Source organism: Schistocerca nitens, chromosome 2 (genome assembly GCF_023898315.1).
Source record: "Schistocerca nitens isolate TAMUIC-IGC-003100 chromosome 2, iqSchNite1.1, whole genome shotgun sequence".
NCBI classification, from domain to species: domain Eukaryota; kingdom Metazoa; phylum Arthropoda; class Insecta; order Orthoptera; family Acrididae; genus Schistocerca; species Schistocerca nitens.
The window spans coordinates 599,098,151-599,114,181 of record NC_064615.1 but is presented as its reverse complement, the minus strand read 5'-3'; the positions used below and the strand labels follow the sequence as shown (position 1 = coordinate 599,114,181).

The following is a 16,031-nucleotide window of genomic DNA, read 5'->3' as shown; positions in this document are numbered from 1 at the left end:
GTTAACAATCTTGTGATGTCATTTATGGAGAACGAGCATAAGTGGACTGCACACATCCTAGTTGAATACATTACAAATCACACTCAAGTCTGAATAATTGCTAATTACAATGTTATCTTAAAGGCTCTACTGGCAAATTATCCTAGGCTCCAAGACTTGAAATACAGTAGCTTGGATGTATCCCATTATAAGCATACCTCTCATTAACCATTGAGCGGGAGTGCCGATTTTCATAACACGAGTGGATGTGCAGCATACATTGTACACATGTAAAGAATAGCTGTTTTTATGGTACCAAGGTGAACTAATGTGAACAAAATCACAATTTAATCTTAGTTAAATTGAACGATGATAAAATAATCTTATATTGTATGAGCTAAATCACTGTTTAATTAAACAATAATAAAATAAACTTTCATTGTATCACACTGTTACTGCTTACAAGTATTACCCAGTAATTACCCCCTCGGAGCATTAAACTGTACTGGTGCATCATATCCATCCAAATGATTATTCCATTACTAATTACATCATAGACAACTGCCACATTCTGGGATTGTGCTGCTAACTCGGGGTATTTTCTTGCATGGATCGTAATTTTTTTTTTCACTGTAGCTCACTGTTTATTATATGTTACTGCTGCCCAGTTGGATGTATGACATCACAACTTATCACTCTGTTAGCTGAAGCAGTAATGGAGTATTAGGTATGGGCTGGCAATTGTAAAACAGCAATGGAATGGTACAAGATAATGTTGTTTGTGGTTGGCACACTTTGTACATTGGTGCACTCACTCAAGAGTGGCTGTAGTCTTGAGAGCTTGCATTTGAGGTCTGTGTCGTCATTTCTGTATGAATGTTTGTGCTGTTGCTGTAAAAAGAGCTAGTGCTCAAAAGCTAGCGTGAATGCTGTTTCCTGCTATATGTTTCTGTGCTCTATAGATCAATCCACTATAAGTGACTGGTTGACTTTTCTTGTTTTACATATTGCTCCATCCAGTAATTTCCATTACTTTTATACTCTCCCTAAGTTAAGCCCTGCTGATATATCTTGCCAAGCTTTTATACCAAGGGAGGCTAGTGAACTGTGCCAGATGCAAATTCAGGTGATGTTGGTATTCTGGTCTCACTGAAAAAATATTGGAAGTAATTTACAGGGAACTGTGAGACGGGCACAGCCACTTTTGCATCCATACCGTGCTACACAGTAGAATTTAACATGACTGTAGAGACACAAATTTTCTCATTCTTGTTATTTAGGGATAATACACAAGGTGTCACTGAGGAAATGGATCATTCCATGATATTTGGATTGGACCTGCCAGTCATCTTCAGGTGAGCCACGAAGATTGATGAAGTCCACTCTGCCTCATATGGCGTGTTGACAATATTGCAATGTGTGTGTCAGAGTCACGGTGACAGAGGGACCACACCACTCAGTGGCAGCACCGGCAGCACCCTCACTCCTGGAACTGCAAGGATCAGCTGCCTTCAGCGTTGCCACTCACATAATATTCTGGCATCTTGTCTGGAGCAAATATCGGAGATCGTGGGATTCCATGCGTTATCCAGCTGGTAGCCACTGTCATGGTTAATTAGATTTTCCACAATGTGCATTTCAAAGGATTCTTTTATAGTGGAGGTCCAAAAAGATGTTGCTATATCCAAAATTAATGTTTTGTCATACTCCATCGAATGTCTGTTGTACATACAATGTTCCGCAATTGCAGACTTGTTTGGTTGGAGAAGGCGAGTGCAATGTTCATGTTCTGTGCAACATTCTTCCACTGTGCATGTTGTTTCTCCTGTATAGGCCATACCATATTGGCAAGGTATTTTGTAAATTCCCCCCTCCTGCAGTAACAAGTTATCCTTCACTGATATACCAGCAGGTCCAAAATCTGAGATGGTGGGCAGGAAATCACTTTCACCTTGCTAAGGATTCTTGCTGTTTTGATGGAAATATTTCCAATGAAGGGAAGAAAAGCTAGGGACTTTGCTGGTGCTTTCTCATCTTTATCCACTTCCTGGTTCTTGGTTTTAGCTGAAGTGCCCTGTTACTTTGCCAGATCAAGTATCCATTGTCTCCGAACACTGTCTTTAAATGTGCAAGCTCTTTTGGTAAACAATCTGCATCCGACACTGCATGGGACCTGTGTACAAGCGTTTGAAGCACACTCATGGTTTGGGATGGGTGATGACAACTTGAAGAGTGCAAGTACAAATCAGTGTGAGTTGGCTTACGATAAACAGAATGCCCCAGAGAGATGTCACTCTTCCATACAACCAAAACATCCAGGAATGGGAGACAATCATCCTTCTCCAATTCAATAGTAAATCAAATATTCTCATGAATGGAGTTAAGATGATTGAAAAACTCCATTAACTCATCTTCCCCATAGAGACACGCTATGAAAGTATTGCCCACGTACTTCCAAAAAACAGTTGGTTTAAGAATCGTTGATTCCAGTGTCTTTCCTCAAAATCCTCCATAAAAGAGTTAGCCACCAGGGGAGACAAGTGGCTGCCCATGGTGACACTGTCAGTCTGTTCAAAATATTCTTGATTAAACATAAAATAGATTGAGCAAAGACTGTGTTGAAACAAAACAGTGGAGCCTGACTGAAACTGCTTACCAATTAATGCCAAGGAATCAGCAAGACATACATTTGTAAAAAGAGATACTACATCAAAACTCGTTAAAATATCTGAACTACTTAGGTAGAGCGCCCCTAGTCTCTTGATAAAATTGGCTGAGTTCTGTATGTGATGTGGACTTTTGCCAACCAATGGTCTCAGCTAGAAAGCAAGATGTTTGGCTAAATCATATGTGAGGGCATCACTGTCACTCACTATAGGCTGTAAAGGAAGACCTTATTTGTGCAATTTAGGAAGACCATTCGGTCTTGGTGGTACGCTTCCAATGGTCTTAGAATTGAGGAGTGTACACGTCTTCTGTTGCACACGTGCTATGGGGTCGTGATCAATCTTCCTTACATATTATCACTAAGTAGGCCATACATCTTCTCCAAATACAAACTACACGGTAACAAAACAGTTGAGTTATCTTTATCAGGCTTCAGCACCACTATGTCAGAATCCTCTTGGAGATTTTGTAATGCACCCTTTTTGTAGAGATTTTACAACTGCGTTGAGGGGGAGCTTTCAAAAGTGCATGGCAAGTTTCCCTTCTTATTTCTTCAGCAGCATCCATAGGAAGGCCTTGTCCAGCTTCTTCAACACCACTCACAAAACTTATCAGAGGTAGTGCACTTGGTGTAAGTGCAAAATTGAGTCCTTTACCCAAAATAGATAGCATTGCATGGACCAAATTCTTCTCCGTGAAGGTAACAATGTTAAGTCGTGCAGTTATTCCCTGTGGCGACTGTTGTTGTGGCACGAAACGATTAAATTTTGGCATCTGCTGAGTACTTGCATCCTTAAATATCCAATCAAACTTGGCTTAAGTCACTCCCTCAACCCAATGCCATGATACAGGAGAAACAAGTGCTGCAATCTTCAGATGTAGGTGGAACATTTCTCCTGAAATGGCATCCAACCTTCATCTCGTATAACAAATTCTCTCCTCAACGATAGTGTGACTGGCCTTCTCCATCATCTTCTGTGCAGTGGCAGTCTTAATAAAATGTGTCACTCTGGCAAATTTTGGTGTTATGCCATGGTCCCTATATATCATAAAAAATTTAAAGAACTTAAAAGTTTTTCTCTCTTACCACGTAGCTTGTCGAAACTTCTTAAGTGTGAGGCCATCTCCTCCCCATAAAGTCATTTAATATGAAATTTAAAATTTTCCTGGTGAATTAAATGTTTGAAGAGTTTTCAGGATTGCAGCTGGTCATTGTCAACTTCACTCCACAATATTTAAACTGTACACATGCCAGTCACCTTCAGGTGAGCCACCTAAGACTAAAGATATGTTCACCACTCCATCTTATACAGCGTGCTGATAGTATTGCCTCACATGCATGAGAGTCACGGTGACAGAAGGACCATATCACCTGGGGGGCAGTGCCCTCACTGGTGGAACTGCAAGGACCAGCTGTCTTCGGCGTTGCTGCTTGCCGCAGTCATCGGAGTATTCTGGCATCTTTGTCTGGAATAAATCTTGGAGATGACGGGATTCCACACTGTCATGGTTCATTAGATTTTCCACAATGTGTGTTGCAACAGATTCTTTTATAATGGAGTCCCAAAAATACATTGCTGTGGCCAAAATTAATGTTTTGTAATACTTCATTGAATGCCCATTGGATATACAGCGTTCCACAATTGCAGAATTGCCGGGTTGCAAATGGCAAGTGAAGTTGAAATAATTAGATAAAAATGAAGAATTATCACAAGATGTGATCTAATTTCCATCATATATTGTACAAGACTGGAACTTGCATTACGCTTAACTTTTTAAAAAATTACATCACTCAGATGCTGTCCATTTTTCCACACTTCCTGAGTATAAGTCATTAGTGAAGGGTTTGCATAATGCAGCACAAGGAGTCACCACCTTGGGGGTTCAGTTTGTGTCTTCAGCTTAGCTAAGTTTCTTGGTCCAGTATGCCACATAACAATCTCTGGTTGCTACATAAAAAGAAATCAGTGACTGGAAGGTCAAGTAATGTTAGCATTTCTTGAAATTATTCAACAAATAAACCAATGTTTTACCACTGCCATTTGTATGAAGTAGCTTAATGCCAAGGTTTATAAATGTGTGGAACCATGCATCAAGAAACGCCTCAGATATGCTGACATAATGTTTGGATGTAACAATAACAGAAGCACATCATTCATCCTCAAAACAATAAGTACCTATCACCCTGTTCAAGCTTAGCAGTATTTCTGTGAGCACAGTAACAGATGGTCTGCTTATTACATAACTATTAAGTGACAAAGAGCTTCATCAAAAAATCCAAAGGCTTTGAAAGAAGTTTGCAACTGTTACACAATCTGAAGTTTTTAAGGATAAAACTTAGGCAGAGAGCATATTCTTTGAATGCGCTAATGTCTGAACAGCAGTGGCAAGGTAATTCTTCATTCCAAATGACAAGGACTCATTTCAATGGCACCTTGAACGGCATCAGTGTTTCCAGAGCTGTCTACTGACCATACAAGTGGACTAGGCTTTTTCTTAAAAACTGAACTAGTCTCATCAAAATTATGAACCTATGTTTCTTGAAATTCCTCTCTTGCCATTTACTTATACATTTTTCATTAACTTTGGCAGTTCATCCTTTGACATTCACTGGACATATCCAAATCACTTCAGCTGTTGTGTTTGGATTGTCTTCTTCAGAGGCTTTGCATTTAATTTTTGTGAATGGCGGTTTTTTGAATCCTGTCTCTGACAGGCACATTTTCGAAAGTGAAAACATCACTTAGGTTAGTAGCAGTCTTTCCCCTGGAAGAGGTAAACACACACACACACACACACACACACACACACAAAACTACTACTAAATTGTGCTGATGCTGCAGCTTTCCATGAAGATGGCTCATTATCCAGCTCCAACAGTTGTGGTTGTTTAGATCATTGTTGATATGTAGTGCGTACTCATTATCCCTTTATATCTCACTGTTCCCTTTCAAAACGAATTTTTATCATATTGTCAGTCTATTCTTAGTTGTTTCTGGTTCAGTGGGTGTTACATAGTCCAGACGCCATTATTGTGACCACCACCTACGTTCAGTGTCAACAAGCAATAACCACTCAGTCTGCATATGGCAGCACTAGCAATAGCGGGTGTATAAAGTGTGTCCCAAGCACGCTTAAAACAGTGTAGTCATTATTGTAATGCAGAAATGGAGCAATTCATCTGACATCCAAAAGCGCATGACCATTGGATTTTGGCTGAAGGGTGGAAGCATTTCCGAAACAGCTTACTTTGTAAACTCCTTCATGTGCCACTGTGATTAAAGTATACCGTGCGTGGCCAAATTTCACTATCCAAAACTGTCACCAAGGCAACTGCAGTGTACCGTGGGGCGTAGATGACAGGGGTGGAGACAGCTGTGGTAAGGACAAATAGATGTGCAACTGTTCAGCAACTGACTGCTAAATGAACCAAGGGGCTACCAACAGTGTGTCCCAGTGACTGTTCAGTGAATGGTGCTCCATGTGGGCCTCCACAGCAGGCACCTGCTGGTGGACTGCTGTCCAACAGCAATGAAGGTTGGAATTTGTACACCAATACCACAGCTAGCCTTTCACTGAATGGCAACAGGTGGCCTTTTCAAGTGAATCACATTTTATGCTCCATCTGACAGATGACTCTTAGCGTGTACAGCATGAAACATCTGAAAGCAAACACCATGCAACAATTGTCAAAAGGGTCCAGGCTAGAGGAAATGAGCATTATTATCTAGGGAATGTTTCCGTTGCATTCCCAGTGTGATGTTGTAATTCTGAAAACCACAGTGTCTCAACACCAGTATGCATCTGTCCTTGGCACAATGGCATCTACCAGCAGGACAATGCAACATGTCACATAACTCACAGTGTACATGGATGATGTGTAGAGCACCAGGATGAATTTACCAGACTCCCTGACTACCCTGATTGGGTTGTTCGTGCCAACCTCAAACTTAGCACAGCTGGCCATGGCTCTAGATTTAGCATGGCTCCACATCCTTGTCAGTATCTTCAAGAACATCATTGACTCTCTTCCTGTATGTCTCATGTCAGTCCATTCTGTAGAAGATGCTTATTCAGGCATTTGACAGATGGTCACATTATATTTCACTCAGTGGGGAAAAAAAGTCATCATTTGATTCTGGCTACAGAAATGTCTAAATGACCTTAGAGGAGGTGTAAGGTTTGTGCGGAACAAAGCAAGACAAGATTTGGAAAGTGGCAGGAAAAGATACCAGGTCCTTCTGCGAAGAATGTGACATAAGACATCATTTGCCAAAATGCTTCAAAATTTTTTGTACTGAGATAAATGTAACTAAGTAATTTTCAGTAAAAAAACATTTTGAAATACTTGTGTTTCAGTAACAATAAGTTGTATCTCTGTTTAGGAAATGGAAGACAAAATAGTTGTTATTGTTGTGAAAAAAAAACCACATTTTCGTTTCAGCATAATGTGTGTATATCATAGGAAAAAGACCCATCTCTCAAATGCAGTAAAGAGAATAAGTTCTGTTTAATAGAACCTGTCACACTCTAGTTGCCCATTCCTCAAAGTGTTGACTGAAATTTGTTTATTCGTTTTGTAACTATAGGCAGAATTAATGTTTCACATATCACCAATCAACTCAATACATTGAGGCATTGGGTTGTTGGCAGAGAAAAAGAAGATTGTATGAAAACTTAATGACAATTTTAAAGTCGTCCCTCAAATCCAGCCACTCTTGAGATGAGCCGCACAAAAAGGTTTTTACCCAGTTGCGGGTGCCAAAAGGTGGCTGCTGCTGATGATGATGATAAAGAAGAATAGTCTGTGAAGGTGCTGGAATTAGGTCTTGTGAACTGGGTATGAGATTTTGGTGGTAGATAAAAAAATTCTGTGGGCAGTGGAGACAGTATACAATATTAGTCTATTCAAGTCCAGATGCTGTCACTCTATCATTCCCTACTATTGAATTCTGTTGCAGTATATTACTCATGCATGTAGGACATACTATAGTGGTCAATATTGAGAATAGTGACATGTCATTTAGCAGTGACAATGCTTTGATCTTTTTTGCTGGTCGTTTGTGGGAAAGTGTACATATAGGTCTTGAGGATTTGTGGTCTAGGTTCAAGCAGTGAATTAGAACTTTGGGATGAAATGGGAGTCAAACAGTGTATACTGCAGAATTTATTGTGCAAAGGCCACTTTGTACAGAAAGTGCTGTTTTCAGCTGATCGTGCTTGGACTTGGAAGTTGTTGGTAGGATATAGGTAGCTATGAGTTTATACTCAAGAAGTTAAATGGTGATATGCAGGCATCAGTATAATTGGTCATATTATTTATTCCATTCATTCCTTCGTGCATGCATAAGAAAATAATGAGAAACGGAATTAAGATACCTAAGCAACTGAAGAGAAACAGCTTACACTTTAGCAGCCTATGTACACAGCTAAAACCTCTTAAGAGTCTTTCATAAAGCTGTGAATAGTATATACTGAAAATTTGTGAAGAACTTCTAATTTCTCTCTCCCCAGTCATGGTGTTTTCATAAAATGTTACTTATTTGACAAACTTCTGATGTACCCATTTGTCCTTTTACTGCATTTTATCACAGTTGTTTAAGTATCCTGAAGCTAAGCTGTTACCAGTATTGTACTTGTTGTTTCTGTTTAAACCAAAACTCCAGTACAAGTACATATGTAAGTACTTCAAAAATTTGGTTCTTGTCACACTGTCTGCATCTTAAGAGTAGTTTTAAATGCTCAAAGAAGTATGAATTGGAGATGAAAAGAAATGCGAACATTATTTATTCAAGACGCACTTTAAGATAATGACAGTTTATTGTGCAGCTATCATGCATAAAAATGTTGAAAGTTAATATTTCTCATTTACAGGTTTGTTGTCGTGTTTTGTGATAAAACATGATCCTGTAGTAGTGTACACTCCAGATATGGAAACTCCTATTGACTGCTATGTGAGATTGTTGTTGGCAAATCTTAACTCGAAATCAGCTTTGCAGCGCATGGTTGTGGGACTTGTAGTTGCAGAATGGGCAAGACTTGATCCAGGTTGGTACACAGCAAACATTTTAAATTTTATTCTCTTAAGTGAATTATAGAAATGAGTTCAAAAACACACAAAGCATGAGTTGCATTCTGGAATCAAATATAAACCAGTGCTTCACACATCACTTTTGCATCTGCACTATTAACACAGTCTAAATTAGTGATGCATGAAATGACTTGATACCTTACAGAGCCTGTAGCACAGCAAGCTGAAGTTCACATGTTACAGAGAACTGAACTAGGTGGCACACAGTACACATGTTCAGGACAGCAGTTGAAATCCCCATCCAGCTATCCTCATTTCAATTTTCTGTGGTTTCCCTAAATTGTTTGAAGCAATTGCTAGGATGGTTCCTTCGAAAGGTTGTAGCCAGTTTCCTTCCACAACCAAAGTTTGTGCTCTGTCTCCAGTGACATCGTTGTCAATAGGGTGCTGAACCCTAATCTTCCTTTCTTTTTTCTTCATGAGGAGGAACAAAATTAATATCTTCCAAATTGGGTGCAGTCAAAACATTTGGAAAATTATGTTCTTAAATTTCACCAGCAGATTTGTTAGGACGCAAGAATATATTTAATTTTTCTTACTAAAATGTTCAAAGTGCTAATCATTTTGCTATACTGATGGTTCAAAAATTCTTGATAAAAAAATTTTGTCTTCAGTTTTTCTAACATGAGGTAAACTGTTGTACTTCAAAAATTTCAATGTTTCGAAGTTTTACTTCTACAGTAATATTGTGTAAATGATTGAATGAAGTGAAATTTCTGCTTTATTGTCTCATAATTCTCCTCCCACCAAAAATTGTGCTTACAGAAAAGATGTCTGCGTGAGAATTAAGGTTAATTAATTCTTACCTGCATTGAGAAGTTTATTATTCTTGTGTATTTGCCAATGAAAATACTCCTGGAGTATACAGAAAACCCCACAATTGTCAAATAAATAACGAAAAATGGTGTGCTCATGAAATGAAATGAATTTGACAGGACAAAGTTTATGGAGTGCTTCCTCTGTATTTGAATTGGAAGTAGTAAACTATGTATGTCACTGTTGATAATTTTGTATGTGGCCAGAAATTATTGCTTTTGTGACTGGAGAAGTGTTGACTGGAGGGCTGACAGTAACATTCTGTTGTGATCTGAGACAGTGAATACCAATTGTTAAATGAAATGTTTGTGTGGGTCATTTGTTTGTTTTAAAACACTAATGGTCATCATCAATTTTAGTTAAATTGAAATATTACTATCGAACTAATGTGCTTGTAAATACTGATTGTTTAAGAAAGAATGTAACTCGGTGTGTGAAACAGAAAGTTTACAATCAGTGTTTCGAATCTGGTCCCAAACAAGCACAATAACAGGACCAAAATCATCACTAAGTTTTTAGATAATCTCCTCCCTTGTAGTAGGAGTCTCCGCCCCCCTCTCTCTCTCTCCCTCTCCCTCCCTCCCTCTCTCACTCTCCCGACCCCCTCCACACACACACACACACACACACACACACACAGAGAGAGAGAGAGAGAGAGAGAGAGAGAGAGAGAGAGAGAGAGAGAGGGGGGGGGGGGGGCGGCTGCAGCTTTGTATGGAGATGGTTCATTACCCAGATATCTATCTAGCCCTAGCTGCTACTGTTTAGTTGCGTTTCAGATTGTACAAATTCCTGTAATAAACAATATCATGGTTATAGAAGTTGTCCTTCCTGTTGTAATGCTGCAAATATAGACAGTAATATTGACAAGAATAGTTATCCATATATTGTTAGGAAAGAAGGATGTTGAATTTGCTATAGAGTTAGGTGGTGCATTGGTTAAGACTCCGGACTCTTATTTGACGCTGCTGTATTCTGTGATGACACAGCATCTAATCGTACAGTAGCGTATAGCGGGTTACAGCAGACCTGCCCTGTGAACTACACTTCCTCTAAAGCCCATAAGAAAACAGTCTGCAGCAACACAAATACGAGGGCTACACTGAAAGTTTTTAGCAGAATGTGTGAAAAAAAATTATTTGCAAAAAAAGTGTTTACAACTTTTCAAAATACTCTCCATTAGCATGTATACATATTTATCCATTCTCTGAAACCACTTAGAAAATGTGTCAGTCGAAGCTTCTTTTGGGATGTCACCTAGTGCACTCTCGTATGCTGCAATGGCCTCTTCATCTGATGAAAACTGCTGCCCTTGAATTTTTTCCTTAGTCTTAGGGAACAGAAAAAAGTCACAGGGGGCAAGGTCAGGTGAATAGCGGGGATGAGGTAACGCTCGCACTTTTTCCTTCTCCAGAAAGTCCATCATTCTGGCAGCCATGTGTGCAGATGCATTGTCATGATGCAGCAGAAGGTGCCCACTCTTGGACTTTGGATACTGTGATTTCCATGTGGCGATGACTTTTGGAAGACAATCATTCACGTACCATTCAGCATTGACTGTACGACGTGTGTCCAAGGTCACAGAAGTGAGCTGCCCGATCTTTGTGAAAAAAGTTGCCACCATCTTTTTCCCAGAGCTATGATTTCTTCGAACTTTTGTGGGTGGTTCCTCCCCTGGAAAGCACCATACAAAAGACTGTCTCTTCATTTCAGGGTCATAATGGTAGACCCATGTTTCATCACCTGTGACGATATTGTAGGTGTCTTGGGACTTCCCTCCATTGAATTTTTCGAGCATGAAACGACACCAGTCCACCGCCCCCTTTTGGCTTTCTGTCAGGGAATGTGGCACCCAACGGGCACATCTCTCAGTAAGGCCTAAGTGACTATGAACGATGGTCTGTGCTGCTGTTGATCCAATATTTAGGGTCCCTTCAGTGTCGCAAAATGTAAGATGTGGATCTTCTTTGATTGTTTTCCTCACAGCATCAATGTTTTCAGGAGTCACAGCTGTTGCTGGCTGACCGGGATGAGGTTCATCTTCAGTTGACTGCCGACCCCTCGAAAACCCGCGAAACCAATTTCCAACTGTGGCCCTAGAAGGGGATGCTTCACCAAAAACACGCAACAAAGAAGAATGGCATTCTTTGGCACTCAAATCCTTTTTATAATCGTAAAAAAATCATGGCGTGAAAGTTGCGGCGCGACAGCTCCATCCTGCACCGTCTCTGACTCAGCACTGCCTGTGCTTTCTTACCGTGCTGTGGGGGGATCACCGCTAGCCAGGGGCTGCGCACATACGTCCCAAGGTCGAAAAACATCGCTCTTTTGAATGAAAACAACCCCATTGTCCTCTGCCTTACAGTTTACGGGCTGCTAAAAACTTTCGGCATAGCCCTTGTATGCTAAGTTGTTTACAACTGAATCTCCAGCAGGTACTGCGTGGAGCCAGCATTACCACAAACAGTGTTTACATCACTGCACTACCTTGCCTCTGTGAGTTATGTGCCTCCGCCAGTATCCTTCTGCTGGACAGATATTTTGGTCACCACCCGATTTATCTGCAGTCAGTCCACACAAAGAGTGTAACACAGAATGTGCCTAGCGGTTCCTCAGTCGGAGTTCTTTGGCTGTGCATATTATACTCTCTGGGCTCTATGCCAGTCCTGCCTAGTGGTGCATAGTCAGACTCCACTGCAGCTCACCACTTCAAGGACTTCGTCTCGACTAGTCTCCAAGCTTATCCCGTCTCGGGACACAACCACCATGGACTTCGTCCACATATGATCATTCCTGTGCATTGCCAGTGAATACTCACTAGGACACTACAGTACAACATGAGTGCTTACCCGCTAGGACATTCCAGTGCTTCAGTGATTGACTGTCAGACTGAACCAAGTATGCCAACTCATCATTCTAGGAAACTGATACGTTTTGTTTATTCGACTTGATGAAGTTCCATTGTTGCTGGCTCCCTGGGCACATCAATCATAGTGTGTTGTACCCCTTGGCCACAAACATTACAGAGGAGATGGCAGTTTAAATTCCTGTACAGTTTTAGATGGTTTCATTCAGTTTTAGCTTGCAATTGTATAAAACTTATTTCTTTTCCTAATATTTTGGCCACATTCCTTCCAGCCATCTTCCAGAGTGAACCGATAGGTTGTAAGTACTACATGAACTCTGTCATTTTAAACCTGCAGACTGAGTCATTGTGCATGGTACCGTAGATACACAAGCACCAGAAACATCACATTGCTGGCAAAGGAAGAGGCATAAATGAATCTGTGGTTAAACGGTCAATTTATGCTTTGATATAGATTTATCATTATGAGATGCAGTGTAGCAACATCTTTGTGAGTCTGTTGAAGAGAGTACTTGATACTTCAATTGTCCTGGCTGAATCTGCCATCTCTGTTAACTAATTTCTTTGACAAATGATTTTCTACTGTTTTTTTCACCAGAGTCCCAAAAACATAAGTCGACACTACAGTTTTGACATTTTCATGCGGTGTAGAGTGAGCTCCACCACAGCCAGTCTACTGGGCTGCAACAGCTGGGTGCACTTACAGTATTCTGTGCATCATTCATGGACTGTACAAGTTGTCTGCCTTATGTACAAAAGGCCACGCCTACAGTGGATCTTGTAAACCCTGACCTTGCAGAGTATCAGGTCATCATTGATGGAACCCAAAGGAGCAGCTGTCTTCAGTAGAGGGTGATAAACGCTTTAACTTTGTTCTTGATGAAGATCTGACCTATTTGTAATGTATGTCTTGCGGAGAGTGCCCACCTGCTTCAAAAACTCCCTATGAGTGTAGAAGTTTATGCTGCAGACTGCTCTCATCAGCAATGGTATGTGCTCTGTGAACCATTGCTCTGAGGACACTCACTGATTGGGAAGGATGGTGGCACCTATTTGCATGTAAATATAAGTCCATATCAATAGGCTTTGGATGAACTCTTGTCCCAAGGTGCTATCATTTTTGCAACAAATCAAAACATCCAAATTGAAAAGCATTTTTTGATTTCCGTTGTAAACTGAATTTTTCCTGTGTAGAATTCAGATTGTTTAAAAATCCCTGTAATTTATCATTACCATGGGGCTGCACTCCAAACCTGTCATCACCGTATCTCCAAAATACTGTGGGTTTGAAATAAACAGATTCCAGTAGCTTTTCCTCAAAGTACTCCATAAACAAACTGGCCATCAAGGAATGAAGTAGTACTACCCATGGAGACACATCAGTATGTTCAAAAATTAATCCATAGATATCCCAACATGAATTTACTGCATAACCACAGATTCAGATCCATATTTCCTTCTCTCTCTCTCTCTCTCTCTCTCTCTCTCTCGTCCACCATTCCAAACAATTGTATTTGTAGAGTTTTAACATTCTCTCTTCCTGTTAATCTTATGACATTGGTTGTAAAAGTTAATAACTTTGTGTTAAAGGTATATGAATAACATACACTCAGGATTTTTTCTCTCTCTATAGGTTCTAGACCATGTCCAGAGGCACTTCGTGTGAAATTACTGCAGTGCATATCTGAAGTAGTGTACTTTGATGAAATTGCACTTTCCTTTACACGACTTTTACAAGAAACACGCGACTTCATTGCAATGCTGAAGCACTATAAGCTTCCAATTGATGTTGATGCCTATGGAAAGGTAAGCACAGTTGGCCTCACTTGTGTTTGGTATAAGTGTACTACCTATTGAACAATGGAAAGTCCATGTTGGAATACCAACAATGTCATGTAAAAAAGGAGACATTGCTATGTGCTGTGAAGATAACATGTTGAGTTGCAGACAGACACAATGAGGCCTGATGAAAGACTGTTACTTACTAGCTTTTGGCCAAAGCGTTCTTCAGAAAAGAGAAGCGCACATATTCATACAAGCAGGCATGTGTCACATACACATGACTGCTACTAGGGTTGCCAACTTTTTACTGGGAAAAGAAGGGATCGAGAAGGAAGGCTACAACTATGCATTTTGAATTCGATTTTTCATATGTAAAGAATTCTATACAGATGAAATAAAAATTCACTGCTATTTGCAGTTCTGCTTTTATAAGCCCGGGGGTGCATTTGTTATGTAATTCGGCCTATTTACGGTTCATTAGGGAAAAAATACTTTTTGCCTCAGCATTTGAACTAGGAATAATTCTTAGTACAAACCAACTACTTTTAGCAAATTTAGAACGTGAACATGTGTGGCTCTCAAGGTACAGAAAACATTAAGCCACCATCTGCTTGCATTCTCGTCTGTGGACAACCCTTGATTCAAAATAATCTTCTGTGCTGCAATGTTCATCATGCAGACAATCTTCAATGACATCATCTAACCGAAATGAGTCAGTTGCTTCTTAAATTTTAGCTTGGACCATAGACAAAGAGGCATCCAAGATTGTACTGCCATTGGCAAATGATCTTCAAATTTGAAATTCTTGACTAAATATGTTTTCAATTAGACTTAAAAGTCCATAAGATTATCTTCAAGGCGTTTTCTGAAACAGTTAACTTATTAAAAACTTTTTTTGCTCCACTACCAGAATATCTCATTCTTTGCTCAGTTTTACTAAACAGAGTCTTGGCTGCATCAAAAGTTTGCATTATAGTAACATTCTAGAACAACTGCACCAATCTGGAAAAAATGTTGAATAAATGTCCAAGGTTAACTGTCTTTCAGTGTCATCAGAATCCCTTAAAAATAACTTCAGAGCTTTGGGACGACCATCGTACTTCTCGTGTAAATTTTAATGGGTTCCCAATTTGTAATGATTTTGACAACTGCTCATATTAAAGAAAGCCCATCTATTTGGTAAATGTAGATGAATTTCACTTCCCCCTACATCTACAAATTCAAAAAAATGACATTAAAACATACCTCCACTTTGCATCAATGGAGAAGTGACCATATAGTTCTAGGAACGGTTTACTTGTTCACCATAATGTTAGAGATATTAGGAAAAGCCGTGGCGTGTCACGCAAAATAAATTGTTTTAACGACCAATGCAAAAGTTGGAGAAATACAGGATGAATTCAAAAAGATACAAAAAAAAGCCAAAATACAGGATTTCCTGGGAAATATAACTCTAATCACTATTGACTGTCCAAAGTGGATTGAGGTAACCATCGTGTGTGTGAAGTGTGCTTGCAGAGAAATGCACGCACACACATTCACACAAGCAAGCACATCACACACGCATGACCACTGCCATACGGCCAAAGTGGCCTGAGAGGGTTGTTGTATGTGTGAGGTGTACTTGCTAGTGTGAATGTGTGTGCATTTCTCTTTTCTGAAGAAGGCTTTGGCTGAAAGCTAATATGTAACAGTCTTTTCATCATGGCTGTCTGCAGTTCAATGTGCTATCTTTACAGTAACTAGCAATCTATCCTTTTCATAATACACTCCTGGAAATTGAAATAAGAACACCGTGAATTCATTGTCCCAGGAAGGGGAAACTTTATT

General features: G+C 39.9%; 1 protein-coding gene across 1 annotated transcript in view; it reads left to right on the top strand.

The window, feature by feature from the left end:
* LOC126236674 (TATA-binding protein-associated factor 172) overlaps positions 1-16,031 on the top strand; it is a 320,919-nt gene that overhangs the window by 69,739 nt on the left and 235,149 nt on the right. Inside the window, exons 14-15 of the mRNA XM_049946158.1 lie at positions 8,521-8,694; positions 14,053-14,225. Coding sequence (XP_049802115.1) covers positions 8,521-8,694; positions 14,053-14,225 — 347 coding nt within the window. The remainder of the gene's footprint in view (positions 1-8,520; positions 8,695-14,052; positions 14,226-16,031) is intronic.